General features: G+C 39.2%; 1 protein-coding gene across 1 annotated transcript in view; it reads right to left on the minus strand.

The window, feature by feature from the left end:
* Nucleotides 1–27,911, minus strand: part of drp2 (dystrophin related protein 2) — a 248,922-nt gene that overhangs the window by 39,377 nt on the left and 181,634 nt on the right. The window contains exons 9-15 of the mRNA XM_059345782.1: nt 24,937–25,015; nt 21,073–21,133; nt 17,750–17,811; nt 17,143–17,217; nt 12,556–12,757; nt 8,679–8,764; nt 5,842–5,999 (exon numbers count right to left, since the gene is read on the minus strand). Coding sequence (XP_059201765.1) covers nt 5,842–5,999; nt 8,679–8,764; nt 12,556–12,757; nt 17,143–17,217; nt 17,750–17,811; nt 21,073–21,133; nt 24,937–25,015 — 723 coding nt within the window. The remainder of the gene's footprint in view (nt 1–5,841; nt 6,000–8,678; nt 8,765–12,555; nt 12,758–17,142; nt 17,218–17,749; nt 17,812–21,072; nt 21,134–24,936; nt 25,016–27,911) is intronic.

Here is a 27,911-nt window from a genome sequence, read left to right on the forward strand (position 1 = left end):
GTGTGTGTGTGTGTGTGTGTGTGTGTGTGTGTGTGTGTGTGTGTGCACTGATCACACAGACTGTGAGGTGCAGTCTCCCGGGGATGAAGGAGCTCTTCTCTGCTAGTAAAGTAGCCAGCTCCATGTGGGAGGTCAACCAGCAGCTCCTCACATACTGAACACCTGGACGTGGCGTTGACTATGCCGAGCACGCCACGCGTCTCAAAGCAGCACGCCGAGCAGATGGGACGCTTTAAACATCATTGGAAAAGTAAAGTGATAAGCATTCAGTTATCCATCAAAACACTGTGCTTTTACACCATACATCCATTAAACCAGTAGTTCTCAGCCTTTTTGAGTCGCGACCCCCAATTTAACATGCATGTTGTCCACGACCCCCACTCACTGAACAGAATCTCACACGCACAGTTCAGATCACCCAAAAAAGAAACAAAATTACCAAAAAAAGGAAAGAAAATGACCAAAAAAGACTCAAAGTGACATAAAAGACTCAAAATGACCAAAAAGACTCAAAATGACCCCAAAAAGAAAAAAAATGACCCAAAAAAGACACAAAATGACCCAAAAAATAAAAAAAATGACCAAAAAAAGACACAAAATGATTAAAAAAAGGACACAAAATGACCAAAAGAATACACAAAATGACCAAAAAAAAGACACAAAATGACCCCAAAAGAAAAAAACAAAACAAAAAAAGACACAAAATGACTATAAAAGGACACAAAATGACAAAAAAGGAAACAAAATTACCAAAAAAGACTCAAACTGACCAGAAAATGATCAAAAATAGACACAAAATTACCAAAAAAGACATTAAGTGACTAAAAAGACTAGAAACACATTAACACATGAACATTTTAACACGGTGGAGACAGAGCTGACTTCCAAAATGATTTGGCGACCCCCAGAAATCATCTCCCGACCCCAATTGGGGTCCCAACCCAAAGGTTGAGAATAGCTGCATTAAACGACAGGCGTGAATTAAAAATCAGCACACAACACGCTCATTCACACACAGCATTAAAACAGTTAATGCTGTGTGTGAATGAGCTATTCCCTCAGTTGAATTTGAGCCAATAACCTTTGGACATACAATCATATTATTCTATATAACCGCTGCATAATTTCTGACCCAAGACAATTCACCTGTTCCAAAAGTTAACGACTATAAGAGGTTGCAGCCAGGGACCACCTGTTAACTGGCTGCTTTTGACTTCTAAAATGAAATTCATGTATGAAAAGCGTGAACTCTCTGCACCATGTGAAGGTAGCAGGATTGATTGCATTCTCTGAGCTGGACCTCTGTGAAGTTCACGGCACTTCACTTTGTTAACCTTGACAAGGCTGTTACAATATAACCAAACCACCTCAGACTGCTCGGTAATACCTTGATATTCTGTTTTTTTATGACGTAGACGTCCAGTGGTTTGGGCTCATAGCCTCGTTTTTCATCTGTTTAGCCGAAGATGCTCCTCATGTTAATCCTTGAAACACATTGCAAATACTGTTGTGTAAAATTATTACTGAACTATGTGACCAAGAAGGTATGAAGTGGAATTAAATAGAATTTATATAAACGGTTTCACAAAATCAATTCATTTATTTTTTATTTATATCATTAAATAATAACTATCTGATGGAAAAACATACTCCATCTGTCTTTGGCTGCAGATTAATGTTGATGTGTGCTGATGTTGTGACGCTCTGAGCCATCCAGACATTTCCTGAGGTAAAGCCAACCCCTCGCTGAGCTGTCGTTGTTAAGTTTAACCATGATTGACACGGCTGTTTCAAAGGTTTGACACCAATGAAGTGACTGGCTGAGAGAGTATTTAATCACCACGCCACACACACTGATCTATATTCCCCTTCATGCAGCCCGTTTGAACGTCACGCTGCTGCACATACATGAACCAAAATAGAAAGTGCACATTGAGACACACACAGTGTACGCTTAAGACCTACCACTTTGCAAGTCACATTTATTATTCAATTTCCGGTAACACTTTACAATAACCACCATTTACAAATGGTAAACAGATAGTTTATTAAAGTTTAATCATCATTTATAAACCATATATAGGCCATTTGGAATGGTAAATAGAAAATGTATTAATGTTGAACTATATATATATTATATATATCCTTTATAAATGCGAAATAGTTGGAAAAAAGTATAGTATAGTATAGTATAGTATATATAGTTACTTTACCATTAACAAATAATTACATTATAATTATTAGTTTAATAATAGTTTTGCACTCATTATAACATTTTTAACACCAATGTTAAGTAGGTAAATTATTTCAAAATTATTCATATACATTTTAGAATTTTTTTGAAAACATTTAAAGATTTAATATGTATAGTACTTTGTAAATGGTTAATACTTGGTTTATAAACCATCTATAAACATCACTTTGATGGTTATTGTAAATTTCCAACTGAGGGCAAAAAGTATGCTTTTGCACATTAGCTGTGTGCATTACAACTAGACTAGCCATGTGGGTGTGACCCTGATTCATGCACATGCATGTCAATGAGCAGGGCCACACAGGTCAGGTTCGACTGGGCCTTGCTCCCCCCTGAGATGGCCCTGGTGTCACCAACTGTTGTAACCACATCTCCGCAAACTGATGTCACTCATTTGCAAGCAAAGTGATAAACGGGCGAATGGGTCACCCCCCAATACGCATAACATGGATATTTCATCTGCGACTAAACGCTCTAACATGGTGCAAATGGATAAAGGAATTGATTTTAATCAGCCGTAGCTGATACAGCAAGCATGGACCGGAATAGAGTGTGTATAATTAGGGTCTGCCTTGAAAATGAGGGAATTAAAAGGCTATGCATAGGCCACCTTTCAAAATAGGCTGTGGCCTGGACCTAACAACTCCCTAATTATCTGGGGTCTCAAAGTGAATGTCACAAGGCAAAGTTCCTGCACCAAACATACAACCTCAAATGCATCCAGAACAAGGAAAAGATAGAAAGACAAATGCTTTGAGCATTTCACCTCATTAGCTTATTATTGCTCTGCACGCTTCTGGACTCTGTGACCTCACTTCAACATATCAATTATTCCAATAGATCATAATGCTATAATAAGCAACTTTCTAGTTTAAACTTCTTGGACTTCACTTACGGCCCAATGCATGGTTACAACCATGATGCATTATCTACCACCGACTGTATTTCATATGCATTAAAAGCAATGCAATGCAATATTAATGCGATGCAATGTTTGTGAGACTCAGTTGGGGCTTCTTTAGGTAAAATAATTATAACTTCTCTCCTCTGAAGTGGAGTCGGACTCTGCTAATGTCAGTAAGACACAATGGGCTTCACATAGCTGACATCATCATTTTTTCATACTTGGACTTTGATGGGAAACCATCCAAAGGAACATGTTTGATTTTGTCATACATTTTTTAAGTTTTCTGACATTAAAATTCTGTTTCTGTATTTGTAATTCTCTTTTGGCACAGACAAGTTCTGTTCTGATTATCCTGAGGTCACTAATTATTTCCAGAGACAGTAATTAATAGATTAGGGGTTGAGATATGTCAGTATACTATAATAGCATGAATAAGTGGGATTTGAAGGTCAGCATAAAATTTCTCATTGGGACAATAAGACTTTGATGCAGGCACTTAAATTAGCACCGTTAACCCTTACAAAAGTCCCCAGTGATGGTCAGTATCTCACTTGTTTCAAGCAGTGGTGGAATTGATTGATTGTCTTTATTTCGAACATGCAAGCAAATAAAAAAAACAACAAGTTTTAATATTAATAGATGAATAAATAAAAAACAAAACAAAAAAGCAAAAAAAAATTGAGAAATATATATATATGGTCTCTATATCTATATACATATATATATATATGAATAATCAATATAGTCACATACAAATATAAACAATTACATATATATATATATATATATATATATATATATATACTATACACAATTTATATTACATTGTAAATACCTATACATGTATATTGTAAATTACTATATATATATAAATATTATAAACATTATAAATATTACAATGTACATTTTCTCAAGTAATGCATTTAAAGCAAAGTCAAGGTACTTTAGTTGAGTATTTCCATTTTATGTGAATTCAGCAATTACATCTAGAGATACATATTGTACTGTTTACTCTAATACATTACCAGTTTACTCTGGCAATTAAAGTTACTCCCCAGATTACAATTATTCATCCTTTTTTTTGTCCAGTGAAAAACATTTATATCTCCAGATGTTTGATTTTGAATGTTTGGGATAAACTGAAGGATGAAGTACTTCTGTATGTGTTTAAAAAAATCTCACGCATCTTCAGCGAAATTAATTAATAATTAAAAACCCTTTTGACTCAGCTGGAAAAGAGCTGGATGCTTGAAATGTCACTTGGCAGTAATATATGTTCATGGGAGCATAATTTCGTGTTCAGACTTTTTCCATCTTTAACATGTTAATCCGTCCAGAACCTAGTATTCATCACAGGAACCATGGGGCGACTGTCTTAGTTGCACAATGAATATAGCAATTACACATTTTATTATTTTATGTGGACTTTGCTGATAATACTTACAAACATTAACTTTAGAATGCAGGGTGAGGTATTCATACTTTTGATTAACAGGAAGTCTCTCAGTATGTTTGGCTCTACGTCTAATCTTCTCCACTTAACCAATAATTGGTCAATTAGTTTTCCAACATGAAACAACACTTGAGAAAGTGGAGAAGTTGAAATATCTGGGCCCCTGCCTTGACTCTCAACTTTCTTTTCAGTAAAATGATTAACCTGCAAGTTGCTATTTAACCCCATACTGTATAAGTGATTAAAAAATTAATAAACTGCAGCTTAAGATCATTATATTGTTCTATTAATTGTTTTGCCCTACGGGTGAGGAAAATGTTTTTTTCACAGTTAATATTTCCAATACTAGATTATGCAGATTCTGTCGAGCAGAATACCTCAGAAACTAGAAGACATTGTCACTTGCTGTAATTTATTTTCCATTACATTTAACTATCCTTCTTACTTAAAACACAATTTAATTCCATATAGGTCATCGTATAGTGTAAGGCATACTGAGCATCCATTTTTCTCTCTTCCCAGGATTTATAAGAAAATGGGCAAAATTTAAAGCTCCATCTGATTTGAACAACCTGCCTGCTCCAATTAGATCTCTTACATCCCTTCAAGGCATCCCTTCTTACTTATCTCCAAACAACCTGCTCATGCTTCTAATTATTCTTGTGATATGGAAATAATGTATCTCTAATGTGTAGGTGCATGTAATATGTGAATATAGCTATTTATAGCTATGTGTACATTTATTCACTGTGTGCATTTTGTTATTTTTTGAGCGAGTCAGTGGGGGTGGGAGTGCTTCTATCTGGGAGAGCTTTTGTATGTGTATGTGTATGTGTGAGTGCATTTGTGTTCTGCTTCCTGTATAATGTTTTGAACATTGGTGTCAAGGACCCCCTTAAAAACACGAATGTGCATCTCAAGGGGTTTATCCTTCTAACAAATGTTTCATATTCCGAATACTTCTTCCACCACAGTGTCAATATGCTGGACTAACAAGGACACTGGGCCACAAAAAAATCCATAAGTGGTTGAAACTTGTGACTGAAATAAGACGACATCAATGCCAGAACAGTGTTTATCTGATCAAATGGGATAAGGTGAACTCACAACATATTCCAGATGGATGATTCAATCTGCTCTCACTGTTCATAATATGTCTGTGTATGTGCATAGCGAACACAGACCCGTGTGTAGGCGTGACATGCATGCAGATAACTGTGTCCTCACCACACGGAAGCAGCTGCGGACGCTGGGCTCCACGTTGCTGCCCCCGAAAGCAGCGACTTCACCCAACTGGCGGGGGATCTGGATGGCTTCGTGGAGCAGCAGGCTGAGGTGACGCTGGTCCGTCAAACCTCCAGGACCAGACACCTGACGGAATAAGTCTGCAACCACCAGAAAATGCAAAAAGTAACATATTGATTATGCAGTTTCTAATCTGATTATACGCCTGTGCGTAGTCAACATTAATTGTGCACTGCATTTGTATGCATGAAAATCAGTCATTTGTATTATCTTCACATTTGCATACATTTTTGGTACACATCTACATCTGCTGATTTAAAACATTTGTATTTATGCTTCATGTTCCCAGCTTTTTCAGAATGTAAATCAGGGATTTTAATTAAGAAGGCCATGCACAATTTAAAAAGCGGGGCACTTTCTTTGCTAAATTACTGCCATAACTTTAGTTTGAATATAAAAAATGTGTGCTGAGATTGTCAATCAAACAGCAACATATCTGTTGTCTGCAATGAGCTGTTATTTACAATCCGACGCAACAGGGTTGACCAAAACTAGTTATGTGGAATAAAATTCACTTCTGTGACATATAGTCAGAGACAGAATCGGTATTAGTGGCCTGGCTGGTCTGCTTTGAGATGAAAGAACTGCATAAGTGGAGTCTTGTCAGGTTTTGAATGAGGCCTTTACCAAGCTAACTGGGACTCTGCCTGTCACTGAAGACAGATGAATGCTGACAGGCGTGTGAGGCTGCAGCACAATGCCAGCATAAGCATCCCATGTATCCCCCTCTCTGTGTACTTATTCAACCCTACAGGGACAACACTTGGCTTTCACACCTGCATGTTAAACAGCCTCCTCAATATAGCTCTCGTAACCAGAGCTGAGGCGTGTTTGACATTTTAAATGTTCACATTGAGCTGTTTGATAGAGATGAGTTTTGGGCACGTTTTATGGAGACTCTACTGCAGTAAACTGGCCTATTACATCTGAAACATGCAGCCTGCAATGCTGCCAACCCTGCAGTGTGATAATGGTATTCCTGGAGTTGGCTGCACAGGCCACAACAACAATCTGATAGTTCATTACTGAGTTTGTTTTTGAAGTTTTTAATGATTACTAGTTAGTGTAAAACTACCTCTTTGCAATATTTGGATTTCACAGCCATAGTTATAGACAAAACGCCTTTAGTCAAGCGTACAAAGTGTACTGAAATGGCCATGAATAAATAAACTACAGCCACCTGTTTACAGCCACACTAGCAGCTCTATGAGGCTGTACTATAGACTGTATAGAAGAAGCGGGCCTAGCTTCCAGGTCTGAAGTGCTTTAGACCTGCATTCTTTCTAACGGTCAGTAGGGGGCGACTCCACTGGTTGCAAAAAGACATTTGATCATATTGAAGTTCATGAGATAATAACCCTACTTCTCATTTGATTTACTACCTCCAATAACATTTTCCTCATTTGTTTATGGTCTCAATCGCTAGTTTCAAGTCTTCTTCAATACAGCATGATGTTCATTTTGTAAATTATGGTCCCACTTAGACGATAAAGGTATGCTTTAAGAAGGGTTACCTTGTAATTTACAAGTTGCTACCCTTGTTTTTGTTTGTTTGTTTGTTTTTACTCTTTTACAGTGTTCTCAGTTTAATAAAGTAACAAAATTGTAACACTTTGGTAACCTAAAGTTTTAAAAATGTTTATTTTTTTCCAAATAACTAATATATTTTTATTTCTTTTGAAATGTGTTCTTTATTTGGTTATTTCACACAACAAGCAAAGCAAATATGCACTGTTGCTCATAAAGTTGGAATAAAATATTTTTTTACCTCTTTCCTTGAAATGATTGTGACAATTTAAAGTTATTCTTGACAGATAAAGTGTATATCTTCTCAAAACTTTATTAATCAATCTCTTCCAAACTTATCACAATGAAAATGAAACCACAATTAACAGAGGATTGTGTCTGAAGACAAAATTATTCCAACTTTATGGGCGACTGTGTATATTAATGAAGTCAAAATGAAATAAATATTATACATATGCAAATATTTGTTTTTTAAACCTCAAGCCAAAGACTGGTGATGATGGAAATAAACACCCACGATTTGTTATTTTAAAGCTGAATGATGCAAATGCCTCAGATTTATTTGCAAATATTGTTCTAGTGATGCCTGGAGTTGGCAAAAAACAGGCTCAGTTTGTGAAATTACAAACTGTTAAGGTCGCTGCATGTCTACCTGAACCCAAAAAAAAAGAGAGGACTGCCTCACCTCAGGGATCATTCAATTGAAGGGATATCTGTTATATCTCGGTCTTTAAGAGCTGACACAGATGGTGTTCCAGGCACGAATAACCCTGGCAGGGGTTTGAAAGTGTAGTCTCTGATCTTGTATCAACTACAAGCTGTTCCAGGTCCAGCTGTCATTGGTTCAAATGCTCACTTTCCGTTTTTAACTCTATTTTCATGATAACTTGTTAACTGGGGTTACAAAAGACCAGTTAAACATATCTCATGATTGAAAAAGGAGAAAGGGAGCGCCTTAGCTTTCTGCTAGTTGACTCGTGAAGTAAAATGGGAGTGTGAGGCGTAGAAAGAGAGTGTGCATGAATGGTGTCTTTGGCAGGCAATCCTTTTAAGGCCCCCGGTGTACTTTGTAGAAGTAAAGAAGGCTTTCTCCATTATAGCAGCAGACTCATTTCCTCCATTAGACTAAGTGGATGTCTTTATGTAATACTGGCAATCAGGGCCGTTTTGTTTTGGCTCATTGTTTGCAGTTGAGGAGATGCATTAGGCACATGAGTGAGCAGCAGACTTACATTTGTACTTTTCCTGGACGTCTGCGTTGCACAAGCTCACCAATCCCATCTTGAAGCTGAGAACTCGCATTTTGCCATTACGAGCGCTAGTGGAAAAAAAAGAGGGAAAAAATAAAGTTGCTATTTTTGAACGATGGATGATCTCAAATCATGGTTTATTGTGTTGTGGTAATGTATTCATACACTGGCTGAGCCCTGTTGGGAAGGACAAAGTGTGTAGGAATTACGTGGGTCAAAGCAGCACAATACAGGTCAGTGCAACAGTGTGAAATTGTATTAGAGCACATCCAGTGTACCTAAAGGCACTGCAGGGACTGGATGAAGTGTGTCAATGGGTTTATGCCCACAAGAGCAATAATAAGCTCAAAATGTCACTTACAGACAAATACATGCATGCATACTGCAGAAACACACAGTGACATACAAATCACTAGCGTTCGGGGCGATCAAAGGTGCTGTCTTTAGTTGTCTTTAGTTGAATAAATAGAACAAATGATCCCTCGCCAATGGCAAGGCCAGTGAAATGGATGCGGTTGTGTCCTGACCTGAGCCTTAAAGGGTCACATTAGCTTTTTTTTCTGCTTGAAATGTGCACACAAACACACCGTCACCATTCGTGTCCAGATTTCACAGCTCTGCTGCCAACGCTGCCTGGAAGAATTTACTGCTGAGCTCAGTAGCATTGGCAGAAACCGCAGGCTTATCAAATTAACATTTGAATCGTTAAGTGAGAAATCAAGAACATCACATTCATCAGAGAACATTAGATCAATGGAGTATAAAATTGAATCAAAGAGTGAGCTAAATTTACAGAGCTGGGATGTTGTTCGGAATCTGTTCAAAAATAAAGTAAAGGCCAGCCTTTTTTTAATTAGCCGACAGGTCAAAGCGCGAGGACGTGAAACATTATTAAGGCAAGGCTGTCACATGGAGACGTGATAAGGAGACCGTTACTGTCTTTTTCCCTGTTAGATTGAGAGCGAGAGTTGGTTGAGAGGAGTTTGAAAACACATGGGGGCGATTAGCTGTCAGCACCTTTCACACACACTGTCTACAGTGTATCGCAGGCCATTTTCAATATGCACCCTGGTGCTGCTCCTCAGGGGACATGTCACTCCTGCACCCTGCTAGTGTGAAAGGCCTCTGGAGGAAACACACACACACACACTGTGATAAACTCTAATGCAAACACACAAATAAAAATGGACACACAATCACACGCTCATCTCATTCATATTCAGTGCCTCTAGTTATTGGAAAACAAAAGCAATTACTGAAATTTATGCAGAAGGTAAAGTCTCTGATTGTCTCTCATTAGCAGCGAGTAGTTAAGAGCTACCGACCAATTTACAGCACTCGTGGGGTTATCCTGTTTCTAAGTCTGCGCTCGGTATTTTCTCTTTGGAGACGACACAAAAATAGTCAATAAGGAGCAAAGATGGGGTGAAAGTTGGTGTGAAAGAGGATTTGTTTCTGCTGTGTCACAGAAGGGAGGTTTGGCCCTCTGCCTGGACATTGTTACTGGAGCTTTAGCCACTGTGGCTCTTTATAAATGTCTGTACTACAAGCTATTGAACCACTTACATATCAATGAGCTAACAGATTGTCCTAGGACTGTGAGGAACAGTTAAAAATCATTTTACAGTATTCATAGTGGCATGACATTACACATATTGAGTCTCTTTGTGTATGTGATGTTTATTCACCTAAAGATCTGGTATTTCTTTTGTTAAGATATATATTTTTTTGGCCATTTTTCAAGGCTTTATTGATAGTGAGACAGATAGAAAGGGGGAGAGAGAGGGGAGGACATGCGGCTTTAGGGAGCTCAGGCCGGATTCGAACCCGGCTCCGCCGCGGCGAGGACTGTAGCCTCTGCACATGGGGCGCCTGTTTAACCCACTACGCTACGGACCACCCCAAGATCTGGTATTTCTTAATACCACCATCAACCAAAATGACTGTGCAGCATTTCTAACATCACGCAGAACCATCATAACTGTACTCTTGCAATTGAACCACCCTGGAAGGTAAATAATTAAGCACCAAATGAGACAATAGATACAATGTCAGTGACAAAAACACTGATGGAGTGCAGGTGAACTCTATTAGATTAATCTGAGCTGTTGCTAAAATAAAAATCTTTATAATTATTACATCCAATTACCACATGTCCTGACAGTCCCGACTGATGAGCAGTTGACCTGCATCCTGTCCTGTTTATCCCCAAAATTAGAAATAGATAATTTGAACAAGTTAAAACGAGGGCTGCCTGCATGCCTTGAGACTGTGCAAAAATGCTGAGGAGACCTGACTTAGTGACACCGCAGGCTAATATATAAAAATGAATGATGATGAAATTAATACAATGAATGTATTGTGTATTTTGGAGGGCAGCCAAATTGTCATAAATAATTTATAACAATTCATAACGAGCTGCGCCTGCCACAAAAATAAAGTAGACCTTAAATTCTGATGAGAGCACCATATTATTAAATTATCAATTAGTCTACATGAGTTTAGTCTTTTTTTTATTGTATTATTGATGTGTTTTCACTGATTAGGTAATCACAGATTATTGATGTCATTCGACATGCTTTAAACCAGATGATGGAGAGTGCAGCTGCCACTGTTGGAGTCATTTGTGATAAAAATATCAAAAAAATGTGTTATTAAGCACCCACGGGTTTATGGCAATCTTAGCTGCTGAAAAGACATTTTTAATGACTGTAATATTCTTGTCACGTGTGTGTAATGGTTAGCCAGGACACTGTGCTACCGCCCGCCACTCCCCTGTCTCGATTACAACCATTCTCATCTGGTCACCCTGATATTACATGACAGAGATGAGTGTGTCATTTTGAAGAGAGCTTCACCAAATTAGCACTGCACTCTAACAAATTAGCGCCTCACAATGGAGAGTTTAAAAAAAACCCATTGAAATCGATACAACAGGCCCAAAAACATATATTTTTTAATTCAATGCATTCACTGTAAAACCCAATGTTGCTTGTTTGTTATTATAAAAAAAATGTCCTTTTCAATACAACAAGATTTGTGCAAAGTCATTTTAACCTAAAATATTGAGTCAAATAGCAAGAATCATTTGAGGTAACTTATTTTCCCTTGTTGTCTTGACATAAAATTCTTTTGCAGCATTGACACTCAAATATTTAAGTTGAAACAATAAGTTTCGTTTAGTTTAAGGTTTTACAGTGTTCTTCCTCTTTGCACTCTTCCGCTTGACACCTATATTACCCACAGGTTGGGTAAAGATGCTGGGCGTGTTACGTCTTAGCTTGTAGCCTTGTGCCCGTTTGCCTCAAACAGAAATGAGGAGCTGCAGAAATCAGATGAGCTCATTTCATTTAAACTCCAAACCCCAAAAAGTTTTATTCATTTCCAAACTTCAGCTACAATCACTGTTAACGGTACTTTAGACAATTTACCTGACATACAAAAGGCTTTATTCAACTTTTTAAACACCAGCACCTGCAAACTGGCTGGCTCAGTTCACTCAGCCTTTGTGCGTCCCTGCAGGTCAGTGACAAGCAGCACAATCATCTTGCATGACGGCTTAACAATGAGCTTTCATCACATCATTTTGATTTTTCAGCCCGCACAAAAGCTACACGGTCAATGTTATCTACTGCGTAATAAATCAGTGATGAGTCAAAACACAGAAGACACTCGAAAAGAAAGAAAGTCAATCATCGCTGGAGGTTTACACCTTTCTCAGGAGTTAAGTTGAAAATTAAAGCTGAAAGGCCAATAAGTATTTGGCTTTCATGTTACTTTATGTCTGCTGGATTAGCCAATAGTAAATGAAAGCTGTTAAAAAAAATGACTCAGCGAAGCTTTCCAACATCTCACCCACCTGTCGTAGACATTTAGCAGCCAGTTGAGACACATGTCGACACACAGTGGAATGTTGACGAGGACGGAGCGCTCCTCCTCCAGCCTCTCGTACAGAGCCGTCAGCCCGTGGATGATCTCCACCACGTCCATCACATGCTCCCCCTGCTGCAGCTCCTGCTCCCGAAACACCTCCCCGAGGCCGCTCAGCGCCACTAAGTCCACTAAAAACACACATGAGTAACGTTACAGCCCTCTTCATGCTTTAAAGCAGTAGTTCTCAACCTTTTTGAGTGGCGACCCCCAATTTAACATGCATGTTGTCCGCGACCCCCGCTCACTGAACACAATCTCCACGCACAGTTCAGATCATACAAACTCAGTTGATATGACGTATTTTGGACAAATAATGAAGCAGACAACAACTAAAAACAGTCAGCTTCAAGCCAGAGACTCCTTGTAAAGTAATAACTTGCTACTTCGGCATTTGTCAGAAAAGACACAAAATTACCCAAAAAGAATCAAATTGACCACAAAATGACACAAAATGATCCAAAAAGACACAAAATGACCAAAAAAAGACACAAAATCACCAAAAAAACCCACAAAATGACTAAAAAAAAACACAAAATGACAAAAAAAAGACACAAAATGACACAAAAAAAGGACATTAAATGACCAAAAAGACTAAAACACGTGAACACTTTATCACAGTGGAGACAGAGCTGACTTCCAAAATGATTTGGCAACCCCCAGAAATCATCTCGCGACCCCAATTGGGGTCAAGGTTGAGAATAGCTGCTTTAAAGTATGTAACAAAAGACCATGCTATAGTCTGCTATGACTAACGCCTGGATTCCACTGGATGCGTAACGACTCCGACAGGGGTCTGTCCGCAACGTCTGCGTATCTACGCAGTCCGTCAACACCCACCGGATCCGTCTGTGTCGGAGCTGTTGCGGACAGCAGAGTCCCGAGGACGCACGAGATCTCGCGAATTCACGCCTAATCAATTGATATAACTGGAAGATAATCAACATCTCCTCGTTAATGACTGGAGACAAATCCAGCGACTCCGTCTTAACGAGCGCTAACGAGGTCGGCCGGCTTGTTAACGAGCCGGCCGGCCTCGTTAGCGAACCCGAGGTATTTTATTTTGAAAATATACCGGTGTTTTATTTTGTGTCTGTGCAAGACTTCCTGTCCCGAACGATCTGCTCTGTGCTGAATTTATGCGTAGTGCTCCGTCGTCCGACAAAAATAGAAGCTCTGCGCAAGTGTTGCGAGGGCTGTCGGATGGCCCTGCGTTGTCGGACTCATTACGCAGCGGATCTGCAGTCGGTGGAATCTCACACATTGATTATAATGGGTGCGTAACGGCTCCGACGACGGATCTGCAGCCGTTACGCATCCAGTGGAATCCAGGCGTAAGGCCGCGTTCAGACTGCAGGTGAATCTGATTCAACTCAGATTCCTACTCAAATCCGATTTTTAGGGCTGACTGTCCACACTGTTTTTAGCAAGTGTCCAAATCGGATATGGCTCTATTCAGACTGGGCCACATTATTGACTGATCTGACAGGTTGCCATAGTAACGGTGTCAGAGCGTCTGACGTCATATAATTGCGACAGCGACAAAAACAACAAAAACAAACATGATGGAGGCAGGTCATCTCAGTATATTGGCCTTATCACTGTCCAGTAGAGCAGTAGTTCTCAACCATTTTGAGTCGCGACCCCAAATTTAACATGCATATTGTCCGCGACCCCCGCTCACTGAACAGAATCTCACACGCACAGTTTAGATCACCCAAAAAAGAAACAAAATTACCAAAAAAAGACAAAATGACCAACAAAATTACCAAAAAAGACACAAATTGACCACAAAGCGATCAAAAAAGACACAAAATGACCAAAAAAGACACAAAATTACCCAAAAAAGTAACAAAATGACAAAAAGACTTAAACACATTAACACATGAACACTTTAACACAGAGAGAGAGCTGACTTCCAAAATGATTTGGCGACCCCCAGAAATCATCTCGCGACCCCATGGGGTCGGGACCCCAAGGTTGAGAATAGCTGCAGTAGAGGACAGTGAGTGTTTGGAGGTTCAGACTGAGATGCATCTGTCCAAATGCGATCTGAAACTACCTCCCAAAGGTGGTTTCAATCCGGTTTGCAAAAATCTGATTTCATGTGATTTGTGACTGTTCAGACTTCAGTAGAGCCATCCAGTTCCAATCTGGATGGGCTAAAAATCTGATTTTGTCTGGCAGTCTGAACGCGGCCTAATAGCAAGAGTTTCTCATGTAACAAAAGACTTGAGAAAGCTTGAAGCTCATCTACTGGAAATTAATGAGCACAATTGCATGGGGCGTGCATGTGTTAATAGGAGCAGGGAATGATTTTCAAGGAAATCTGTAACGGCAATTTTCCACCTCAAGATCTAATAACAATTCAGGGAAGCAGCAGTATTATGAACGAAAGCAGAATGAATGCAGTGAAGCACGTAAAGGGTTACATCTGACGAAAGATGGCTTCATGTGGCACGAGGGAACCAATCACAAGACGATGACGAAGATCTATTTCAGCATCCAACACTCTTATAATAGTCTATAGTCAGGTACAGCAGGAAATAAACATTCTTGTTATATAAAATACAAGAAATTACAAGAACATTGGCACCAGATAAAAACAGCTCCTATCTTCCATTTGATAAAAAAAATAAAAAAGCACAATAGACAAAGTTAAAGATAAATTTGACTGATAGCATTCCTTTTTTTATTTTTTTTTAAAATAGATTTTACGATTTTTCAGAATTCTTGAGACCACAATCATTTTGTGGTGAATATCTGATAATGTGACAGCCCTGGTGTACGTCGTATACACACCTCTACCATTATTTTGACAACAGTAAAATATTATACTAAAGATATGGAGAGCCCTGTTCCTCAAGCGGAAGGCAGTGGTTCCTTGGGCAGGATGTATGAAACCCTGTCTGAATCTGAATCCATGTTTTTGATACTGTAATTGGTTCACAGCAGCTCCAAGATAGAAATGCTCAGCCAAGGTGCTGACTGCTAATGTAGCAGTCAGTATGGACAGTATGGACATGTTAACCAGGTTAAAAACTGGATTTTAGAACAAAGCATTTGTGCATTTTGTCCATTCTTTAGGACAACCTGGAGTTTATTTTAACACTTTCCTTGTGACCATATGTATGTACTGCATGCACACAAACATTCGTGTGCACAAGCTGGAGCTTTAAAACCAACTTTCATGCATAAGTGACTGCACACTCGCTCTCAGCACACACAACAGGATCACCATCCTCACCTCAGAAAATGAGAGCACAGGCGATAGCACAGTGCTGATTCGCCCTTTTTTGCTCACTTAAGCCCTGCCAGATGTTTCAAGAGCAGTGACACAAATTTGATTTCTCTCTTCTAAACTAATTTGATGGCCCATCCCTAGGAGTGGAGCTAAAAGGGTGTCCGTGGATGCCAGGTATAATTGGGTAGCACGATAATGAGGTTTAACAGAGAGAGGAGATAACAGGGGTATTCTCAGGGTTGTGAAGAAATCACCTAAAAATGTATTTCCGATGGGCTCTTATGCAGCACTGCTCAATCATTCACAAAGTGTGAAGAGAGAGAAAGTGAGAGACTTCTGTTATCAAGGCAGCCTGGCAATTAAATTCTGTAACGATATCAACTAGTAGAGTGAGATAAGAGAGAGGGCAGGAGGAAGAAAGAGGGAGAGTCATTGAAAGAGGTTTTTCACAGTGGTCTGAGCATGCTGAGTTTTTATTACAGCAACTCGGGACGTGGAGGAGAGAGAGGCTGGGAGGAAGGCTGAAAAAAAGAAGGCAGGGGAGGTAAAGGGGGTGAACATGAGGGAGGAAAAGTGCGAAATTTTCTCCTTGCAGCTGCAAATATGAGCTCATCTGGAGTCAGTGTGAGTTAGAGCACTGCAGGTGATGGGAGATGGACAAGATTAAGGTTTTGTGAGAGCACAAAGAGGGAATAAGAAAGAGTAGGTATGAGGAAGTGAACAACCCACTGATGTGTGCCACAAAGAAACTCATGAAGAGAAGCATTGAAAGAATCAACAATAGTTAAGAAAAATGGGCAAAAAGTGAGAGTGCAGCCCCAGTAGGATACAACAAGTGCTGTGACCCTAAAAGGGCGCACATTTAAGTCTCAACCAAGCGGCAAAAACTAATTGCCGTCCCCTCGTTTGTAAGTCAAATTGGCCAATTAATAGCTTTAATTACCTAGCACACCAACGATCCCAGCTGTGATGAAAATGAGGAAGAAATCTGTTGGTTGAGTGGTTCCTACTCGCTCTTGAGTTTATCAATACCTTTGATTTCTGCATTTTAAAGCCAATAATAATGCAGAGAATATTTCCAAGCGGTGTAAAGAGGATCCATGATTTCTTCGACAACCGAATAAAGAAAAGTGCCACAGCTAATCGTTATATCTCATTCCCGAGGAGAGCTTGTCATAGTGGATTACTGATGGTGCGAGATACAGTATATCACTTAACCAGCCATCCCGGCACTGCAGGCAGGAAATACCATCAATGAAATAGTGTACGTACATCTCAGAGCTTTCTGAACTCGCCGCAGCTTCATGGCTGTTCTGTATGCTGAGAACTTGATGTTGTTGAGATCCGCTAATGGAGAGAGAGAGAGAGAGAGAGAGAAAGAGATTAGAGCTAATGAAAAGATGAGGGAAAACAAGCCCATCCTGCACCACTCCACCATGCCATCGAGGAATTACACGTCACTATCTCTCCTCCTGGTTATCACACCATTGCAGGAGTCATTAGCGGCGTATATGTTGTATGTGTGTGTGCACATTCCTGTGTGCAGCTGAGCATGTGTGTGTGACAGCGTGCCTATCTGCCTTGAAAGCTCTTCGTGTCAGATCAGATTAAAAGTAAAACACATCATGTCTTTAATCACAATTAATTAAAGGCTAAGCAAAAAGCAATCACGGCACTGGCAAATTGGGCCTCGTAGGTTAATGACAGTAGAGATGTAGTCCCTGAGGTGTTTGAGTACAGGGCCCTTAATGAGCTGTGTGACAGGGCCTTCAAAGCAGGAGCCCGGTGGTGCCGTGACGCTGCTGCAGCAGCAGCCCAGTGGGGGTCCTGGGCGAGCGAACACGACTCGTAGGGGTGCTTTAATTGTCTCCTCACTCACCCAGTGCTTGGTACAGTTCTGTCATCTTTGGATGGTCCCAGCACGTTGTTTGGGCCTGATGGCTGAGGGGAAAGACAGAAAAAAAAGTTAAAAAAAACAAAAAGGCAGGAAGAAACGGTGAAGCAGGCAAGAATGGAGGTGCACATTTTCAGACCAGAAAGATCAAGGTAAAAATGGGGAGTACAAATGAGCTGAGGGAAGCAGAGGCAGGTAGGTGAGGCAGAGGGCGAAAGAAAGGAGATCAGAGGTATGAGATAGGAAGAAAGAGAAAGAAGAGAGGGCGGGACAGGGTGGTTACTGTTTACAAGATATTTCTGGCCTGTAAAGCACAGACACATGTCAAACATGATTCAAGTTCTGGCATCAAAGTTACTGCTGTTCTGCTGAAAATATGCTGCCAGTAACTTAAAAGGCTTCACTCAAGGACACTATATGAAATCCCCAAACCCATACACACACATCAAAAACATGCATTTACACCACCTTCTTATCCCCCTAGAAGCTCTATGGACACATTCAGGGGGAAAAAATCCAATAAAAATGACAAGCTGGCAAAATAAATGAGAAACCCCAAAACAGAAATCTGCCAGGACCCAGGGGCCTTTTAGGGCAGCACTCATCGTTTTACCTCTGCAAACGCTCATTGATTGGTACCCAATGAAGTGCTACTCAGATACTACTTGCACCCCCACTGGTACAGTTAATATAGCCGATAAAGAATTGACTAGCAGACGAAAACAAGACCCACGAGGTTCTGTTGCACATGATTAAGAAAATAAATACTCAACAAACTATACAAACACTCACACACTTAAGAGGCTGCAAAAAGCTATCACCTTAAGGCATAAACACAAGCCTACAGACACACACGCTCACAGTTCATTGATAAAACCAGCAGCACTCTAAAGGTGAAATGGTATTGATGAGGTAAATAGATAAACAGATGAGTGCTCAAGCAAATAGGGCCCACAGTAGCTCAATAGAGTTCCCCTCTGAATCGTTTAGCATTTATAGGCTTTCTGATGGTACCGCTGTACAAATGTTGGAGCAATGGAAACATCTTTGAAAATGTGAGGCAAGAGGTGTCTAAATTTGGGCTGCAGTTTGCAGTTAGAGCTGTAATTTGACTGTTGTCGAAGTACGAAGCTGATAGCTTTATACAGACTTCTGAATAGCTGCCGACAGCTCAGATTTTTTCAGTTTCTTGTGCTTTGATATCCGTTTACCTGAATGGAAAAATAACCAAGCCCATCAGAGGTTTGTGGGCAGGTATTGGTGTTGTGTTGATGTTCGTCTTTTATCAGGCCGTCTTAGAGCCTAATCAGATACACCATCACAGCTTCTTTTGTTAACTTCATCTGTGCAGTCAAAGAGTCTCATACGGAGTGAAAGGAAGATTTTAGAACCAAGCAGCACACGTACTTACAGCCGACTTACTAACAGGCAACAATAAGACAAGCCAATAGAGTACACTGTAAAACCCAATGTTGCTTGTTTGTCGTCATAACTAATTTTTCCTTTTCAATACAACAAAGATTTGTGCAAAAAGTCATTTTAACCTAAAATATTGAGTCAAACGGCACGATTCATTTGAGTTAACTCCGTTATTTTGCAGCATGGACACTCAAATGTTTAAGTTGAAACAACAAGTTGGGTTTTACAGTGTAGTTACTGACGATCTCATGTTCTACACTCCAAGTACCAGTAGCGACCGACCAATCAGGATTTTTGAGGCTGATAACAATCTTAGAGGGGGAATACGGCTGACAAAATAGATTTTTGAGCTTGAATGAAAACAGATATTTTCCATGTGGATTGCGCGCTGATTTTTTGCACCTGTATGACTATGCAGAGGTGGTCAGAAGGCTGCTTTCTTAGGTAATATTCTTAGTGAATATTTAGCATTATTATACAGTATCATATATTGTACATATAAGTATTACATTGTCAACTAAATTAACATCTTCGGAGAAGGAGTCCCACACCTTAATGCCTGTTCACTGTTGGTTATCAGTCATTTTTAGGCTAAAGAAACACTGCATTATATTTTCTGTAAGAAAAAATTTACATATACGGACAGCATATTAAATAGATTCAAAAATTAATTTCTCTTTGTGTCAATTAAACTTTTAAATAGAGGCGGATGAGGGATGGATGCCAGATGATCCTTGTTTTTATCTGAGGGATTTCTTTTTTTTTTTGTAATTTTTATTGATTTGTCTGTTTTTTCTAACATTGCTACATTCAGTTTTTTAATAACACCTTCAAGCACATGTCTGTATGTTGGATATTGTTTTTTATTGATGCAGCATGGGTGAAAAGCCCATTTCGTACTCTGTGAGACACTAAAGTTATTCTTGAATCTTGTAATAATTATCAATACACCCAGTGAAACCCTAAGAAATAACCCCAGTGTCCAAACAGGAAGCAGTTAAAATGAACATGATGTAAAGGTGAATAATACAATAAAAACAAACTGCAAGTCTGTCCAACTATCTATATATCAGCTATAAAGCTGGTTATCATTGTTTCACCAACTCTTTGAACTGCTAACACCTCCCACTGTGAAGTAAAAAAGAAAACTAAAGGAGACCAAGAGTACTGCCAGACATTCAAAGAGGTAGTACTGAATAACTGTGCAAACAGCCTGCTTCTGTGTGAAAAAAATTGAAAACCAAATAAATCTAGGTCAAACTTAACCTTAGTGTAGTAATATGTTACCAACCAATGTGCGTCACAAAAACAACATGAATCCAGCCAGAGTACATTCATTCCCACACTGCAGAAACCGACCCTGGCAACCTGGTCTCACAGAAATCCGTGAAATAGCCACGGATTTCGCTTAACTCAAAATCCGTGGAATAGCCACGGAATCGCTCAAATTTCCGTGAAACTGACACGGATTTCGCTACAATGCAAGTTAATGACAGTCATATCCCGTGGCTATTGGTTTGTTCCAAGTCACGTGACTTTCAAGGTCCCGGCGGTCAGAACAAAAAACATGGCGGACAGTTCTCTCATTTTTAGTGAAAAGTCAATATTTTGACTTAGTTTCTGCATAAAAATGGATTTTGATCACATTTCTAGCGAGAAATATATGTTTTATTTTCTAAATCTTCACTCAGTGAATGTACATAATCACTTTGTATGTTGGAATAGCCACGGGATATGACTGTCATTAACTTGCATTGTAGCGAAATCCGTGTCAGTTTCACGGAAATTTGAGCGATTCCGTGGCTATTCCATGGATTTTGAGTTAAGCGAAATCCGTGGCTATTTCACGGATTTCTGTGAGACCAGGTTGACCCTGGAGTTGCACTTACTTGATGTAGTAAGGAACTTTGTTGGGGGAGATGGCACGCTCCCACGGTATCTGCACTGAACCTGCAAAAAAACACACAGAAACCAAATCAATTTCAGGATTGGCATGTCACGCATGAAAAGCCTTTGTCCGTGTCAGCGTGTCCAGACAGACCTTCCTAACAAAGCTTCTCTGGTGTACAACAGGCGCAGTAAAGCCAAAGAGACACATCTATTGTGTCAGGTTTCCACAGAGTGTTGGTCTGTTTGGCACGGCCTGATACAATACGGGAAGCAGACGAGTCGGTAAGACGGGGTGACTGTAGCGTTTAAACCTGCCTCCAAACTGAACCACAGGGGGTCCAGCAGAGGATCAAACAAGACAGACTGCGCTGGAAGAAGCAAGAGGCAGACAATACGCACCGACACACTGATGCAGAGGCATACACACAGCCGTACACACACCATGTCAATGTCCATTACGGTATCACCACACGGCTCCATGCAGACTTGTATGTTGTTGCTCTGCCTACATATAAAATGTTCACACACGCAACAAGACTACAATACACTCAAATCCAGTATTCAGACCCTTTGCTGAAAGGGATAGTTGGATTTTTTTCAAGTTTGAAGTTGTATGAGCAGTGGTGGTTCTAGATCAATTTTACTGTGGGGGCCAAGGAGGGGCCAGTGTTTAATCAGAGGGGCACATTAAAAAATGCCAAAATGATATTTAAGCATTCAAAACCTTTATTTTAGCTAAAAGTCTCATTTAAGTATATTTGGAAGAACTACATTGATTGAAGCAATGAGACTTACCAACATTAACAATTGTTTTTGTACGACAATGACATTTCTCATTTTTGTGTACAATTACTTTTTTTTATAATTTTGAAAGTGCAGTACAGTGAGAATGATCTTTTTATTTAGCTTGTATTGCACAATTAAACTATTATACAATGTACACATTTTGGGTTCCTTTTGTGTACAATGAGATATTGTTTGAACAAAAAATAGGTAAGAATTCTATTTGGTAGAATTTACATCCTACCAACTGATGTTCTTTTTTTTTTAACTTCTTAAGTGTCCTTGTTCTATTCTGTGTTTTTTTTCTATTGTTGTTTTTATTTATGCTACCTCAGTATTTTATTCTATTGTATTTTATTGTACTTGAATACCGGACTGCTGTGACAACCGAATTTCCCTTCGGGGATGAATAAAGTTATCTATCTAATCTATCTAAGAATTGTTCCGTCGTTCATTGTTATAAATTGATCATTTTTATTATTAATTTGACACAGGGGCCACAGCAGGGGCCAAGGGCTTCTTCACAGGGGCAGTGGCCCCTGGAGGCCCCTGTGAAGAACCGCCACTGTGTATGAGGTTGTTATTCATAGTCAATGTGTTACCTACAGTAGATTGTGATTGGCACGCCCCAAGTTTGGAGAAACAAGCAGGAATACCGGCAAAAAAAGCTAAGGGCGGGACAAGAAGCAAAACATATTTTTGGACACGATATAAAGAGTATTTTCACCGCATTGCTTTACCTTGCCATCGAACAGCTATTTCCTCTGGCACGACATTTTCTGAACTTCTGTATCCAGGCGCGTAAGTGCAAATGTGCTATGCACTCTAATACACTTACACTGTAATAAATTATTCTGTAGTCATTTCATTTTACTTAATATATTTGATAAAATGTATTAAATATAGATTGTTTGAGGCAGTTGTTTAAGTAACTTTAATATTAATCATGTTTGAGATAGAATCTACTTATTTTGACCACATTAAATAGAACACAACAACACAATAGAATTAGTCCGTTTTTAATTGACAGGCACTTCCTGTTAAGTTGTTATTAACTCAAATTGTAACCTAGTTTGATTTAAATAATAATATTGCGTGCAACCTGTTGCCTCAATTTCAATATCTGCCAGACAGCAAATACAATAAACTAAAAATAAGTGATTATGACAACAGTGATGGAAAGCCATTATTGTAGAGGCAAGAGCAAGTGACCCAGACTATACAGAAGAAGTTTTGCAGAGGGAGACTGAACAGCCAAAAGGGAGGGAGGGGAAACTTCTGTGGCAACAGGAGGCCAGTAGAGGCTGTCTAAATATTCTTAATATAGCACACACCTAAATTGATATTCATTATACATTTTGCTGCTCCTCCTCTCCACAGCAGTACATTTCTTAGCTTCGGAGCCATTACTCCTGCCTGCTTCTCCAAGTTTGGGGCATGCTGATGTAGTTAATACACTGGCTGTAGATAAGTACCTCATACAATCCTACTTAAAAAATCTGAACTGTCTCTTCAACTAAAAAATACTAGTATCACAATGTAGAAACACTCAGTTTCTAGTTCAAGTCCTACATCCAACATGCTTTATCAGCAAAATGCATTTGAAGTAGGGGTGCACCGATTGCAATTTTCTGGCCGATACCGATTTTTAGAAAGCCTGACCTGCCGATTCCAATTTTGGCCGATACCGATTTTTTTATAACTCTGAACTAACTGAACCTTTAATGTTTGAATCTTATTTTATTGAAAACAATAACACAGCAGTATTTTTCTTTAACAAATAAAGGAAATCACAATGTCTGAGGTAGTTAATAAAATATTGAACTTAAAATAAATAGCAACAATTTACAGGACATACTAACAAAAGAACTGCAACCATAAATAAAGTTTCCTGAGTTTTTGGTTTTGAAACAGAGTGTCTGGTGCTTGTTGTAAAGAAACAGAGATCGCTAAGTGAACACCTCCTGCAGCAGCAGCACATACACACTGTACTGCTACAGAGCTAACTGTAGCTAACTGCCGCTAACGGCGGCTCTTCTTAACGAGCACTATTGTAACACTATTCATTTTGTACTTGTGTCATTTTGGCAGTGTTTTCACTATTTTAGTAGATTCAGGCCCAACTGGTGACACCCAGAAATGTCCTGTTAAACTTTGGATCATTTATGCATAAATCCATACATGTTTCTTCTAAGGAAAATCCTGCATTTTATACCTTTGAATTAAACTATTTCAGAAGTCCAGAAGGCAAAGATCTCTTTGATGAAACTGATAACAACTTAGACATCTGAAACAGGACACGGGGCTCTAACTAGGCCATGTTTTTTGTATTTCACAAGTCATTTTTAAATGTAAAATCCTAATTAGGAATCGAGTGATCGCAGCTGTCAGATAAATGTATAGTCGCGTAAAAGATACAATATTTCCGAAAGAAATATAGCGTAACAGAATTACTAATTTGAACTGAAGTTCCTAAAAATCATGCCTAAATACAGGATGTAGTCAGCTACATTCCACTATACTGTAAGCACCATATCCTCTGCACGATATGTGCCATGTGCTATATCAAACAACCTTATGATATAAATGCATGTTGATGCATAAAAAACACACAGCCGCGGATCCAGACGTTCCTGCAGGGTGCAGTGCGCTGAGCTGGCAGTGTGCTAGTGCTATAAGCCCCAGTGTGGCATCACTGAGCCAGCGTGACAGCAGTAAAAGTGGATGGGGTTTGGTGAGGACACACAAGCACACACCACTCAAACAGAGAGCCCTGCAACACACATCGCTTTAAATTAGGTAGAGCAAATCACATTTCTCAGCCTCCTGCTACCTCTCTGTAGCCTTTGAAGAGCAGCAGGTAAAAGAAGAGACAGAATTCACAAATATGTATCTCTGCTCAAATGAGAGCGATGACGGATCTGATGAGCATCGCCGGGGATGTTTATCGCAACAGTGTGCTGGAACTGATGAAGACAGACAAACAAATCCTGCTAACTCCACCTCCAACCCAAATATATACATGAAAATACACAGGCAGTGTTTTATAGCCTTGTCAGTCAGTGTCAGAGGACTCTTACTGGAAAGGAAGTGCTGCGATCCAGGGCCAAAGTCTCTGTGTGCGTCCTGAAGCTGCTTCAGCCGCTCCTCTATGGAAGCCTGAGGACACACACACGCACACACACACACACACACACACACACACACACACACACAAACACACAGAGTTAAATCAAAGGGAATAGTGCTGTTCATTACTCTTCGCCACAAATCCCCAAAAGAAAGAAATGCACACATGCAGACCACCTGTTTCTCCTCCATTAGTTAACTACAGAATTTAAATCAAGTCTTTTTCTTCGCTGCCCCTCTTGAAGTGTTCTGAAAGCCTTTGAAGAGCAGCAGGTAGGAAATGAAGACAGAGATTATCAAATAATATATTTTGTTGAAACGAGGACAACGGTTTCCTGGTTTGATTTGTCAGTGTGGAGGAAAGGAAAAGATGATGAAATGAGAGAAAAGGTGGAGGCGGTTACAAAGCCTTGCATGTGTTGCATCAATAACCGCGGAGACTGAGTTGACAAAATTAAGTTTTTGTAAAAGCATTTCACATCAGTTACTGTATCTTTCCCACCAAATGGGATTTAGCCTGCCTAATCCTGGTTTATTTGAAATGTATTGGATTTGGCACATGAATCATTGTCAGCTGGATGTTTGAATCCTCAAACAATGGGAGGTAAATCCACTCGCGTTGAGGTAGAGAGACAGATAAAGGGAGAAAGAGAAGAGAGGAACCGTGAGGAGCCTTTAGACTTCAAAGAGAAGCACAGGCAATGAGTCGTAATGTGTAAAGTTAGATATATTAAGTTGGCATTTCTCAGCATGCACACGTCGTTGCTCCCCTGCCAGAAAATAAAACAATATAATCTGGAGTGTGATTTAAATCGGTTAGGACTATTATAGAGCATTGTCAATGTGCCGTGGAGATGTTACTGCCAATTGCGCAGTGTTGTACAATCTATCTGTTGTACAGGCAATTTGGGCTGCCATAAGGAAGACAAATGACTGAATTATCCCTGATCGACAAATATTAGCAAATCAAATTTGGAAAATACATTTTCGCTGGCGACAGAGCAGCCAAAATCAACAGGGCACAGGATGTTGTTGGGATTTAGCATTTATCATTTTAATTAAGAGAGAAATAGGACACACAGAGAGGGAGACAAAGAAAAAGGTTCCTGCATTCCGCATGCTTTCACAGAGAAAGATAGCAGGCTGGTGCATCTTATTGCCTCGAAAATTAATTAATGTCGAGGAGTAGATATAGCAGATCGACTGAGGTGCGAGCGAGGCAGCTCAAAGAGGGTTTTTCTCTGAAAGCCATTTGCAACACCTGTCGCTTCATATGTCACATGGGCTCTACTGTTATCACAGAAACTCTGGAATCAATCCAAGATCTGGGAGATGAATATCTGCTGGTGACTATGGATACTAAAAGCCTTTTTAACAGTGTTGATCATCAGGGGGGATTAGAGGCTTACTTCCTGAATCAAAGACCAGAGGAAACACGCCCAACTGCAGCACTCACTGCAGCAAAGATTTAGCAGAAATTTTCACTTTTTCATGAAACTCTTTAGACTTCCAACACATTGGGACAGATTTCTGTTCTTTCTATGGAGCTGCCCATTAAGCCACTGTTAAAAAAATGTTAATAAAAACAGAATGCAGTGACTTACAAATCATTTGCAGGCTATATTTAATTGAATACAGGACAAAGGCAAGATATCTAATTCTCAAACTAGGAAACTTCACCCAGTTTCATGTATTCTGGGTTTTATTTAACGTTTAACACAGCGTCCCAACTTTTTTGGAATCTGTATTTTTTTCTTTCATTTTAATGCAACTGTTGCAAAAATAAATAAATAAAAAGCCGCCAGGAAACTAGGGGTGTCATGACATACCAGCATTAATGATAAGTGAGATATTTAATAAATTAAATATTTGTATCAATATAATAATAATAATAATCATCATCATCATCATCATTTCTGTTTATTCCTTATGTACCTCTATCTCTCGAAACTTGTTTATAGAGTATGATTTTTTTTATGTTTAAACAATAAAATCACATAATAAAAACGTTAAAGATTAATTTGATTTGATTATTATTTATTTATTAATTCATTAAATGTCTGTATACACGGTCGCCCCCTTCAAGTTAGAATCCTCTGTTAATTTTGATTAATATTCATTGTGATATGTTTGGAAGAGATTAAGTGATAAAGTTATGATAAAGTGATAAAGTGATAAAGTTATGAGAAGACATACACTTTATCTGTCAATAATAAATAATTTTAATCCAACTTTATGGGCAACTGTGTATATCACCATAATTTTGTTAGCATGATTTCTTTTGCTACATTATTCATCTCCTGTAAATCATATATCTTGACAGTTGGAGAAAATTTCCTTTCTACGTCAGATGTATCGTACACTGCAAAAAAGCCAACTTGTATTTTTTGGCTTAAAACAGTGATTTAAGTTGGTAAAACTTGGAAATATAAATTATTGACATTTAGGGCAATAATGTAAGTTAGCACAACAAAAAAAGCCAGTTGTTTGCTCAAAAACAAGTTGGTGAGTTGTTGTTACTTATATCTTTAAGTTGGGGTTCACAACAAGGGACAATAGTTCTGCTAACTCTTATTTCTTTGTTGTGAAATGCGGGAAAGCGGTGAAATTCATTCATTAGCGAAAGCTAGCGGCTAACTGATGCTAGCGGCTAACTGATGCTAGCGGCGCTGCTTGTTACAGCTACAAGAGTACCCATTAGCGTATCAATGCTAACTCAAAATTGTGGTCGCAACATTAGCTGACATTTCATAGCAGCGTTACAATCGTGCCAATTCAGCACATTGCAGAAGTTAGCAGAAGTAAGGATTAAAAGTTATTACAATGTAAAATTATAAGTTAGTACAACTTACAGTTGAATTGACAAAAATCTGAATTCAGACTTGAGCAAACTCAAAAACAAAACTTAAAATATTTAGTTTAATTG

This window comes from Centropristis striata, chromosome 12 (assembly GCF_030273125.1).
Source record: "Centropristis striata isolate RG_2023a ecotype Rhode Island chromosome 12, C.striata_1.0, whole genome shotgun sequence".
In the NCBI taxonomy this organism is placed as follows: domain Eukaryota; kingdom Metazoa; phylum Chordata; class Actinopteri; order Perciformes; family Serranidae; genus Centropristis; species Centropristis striata.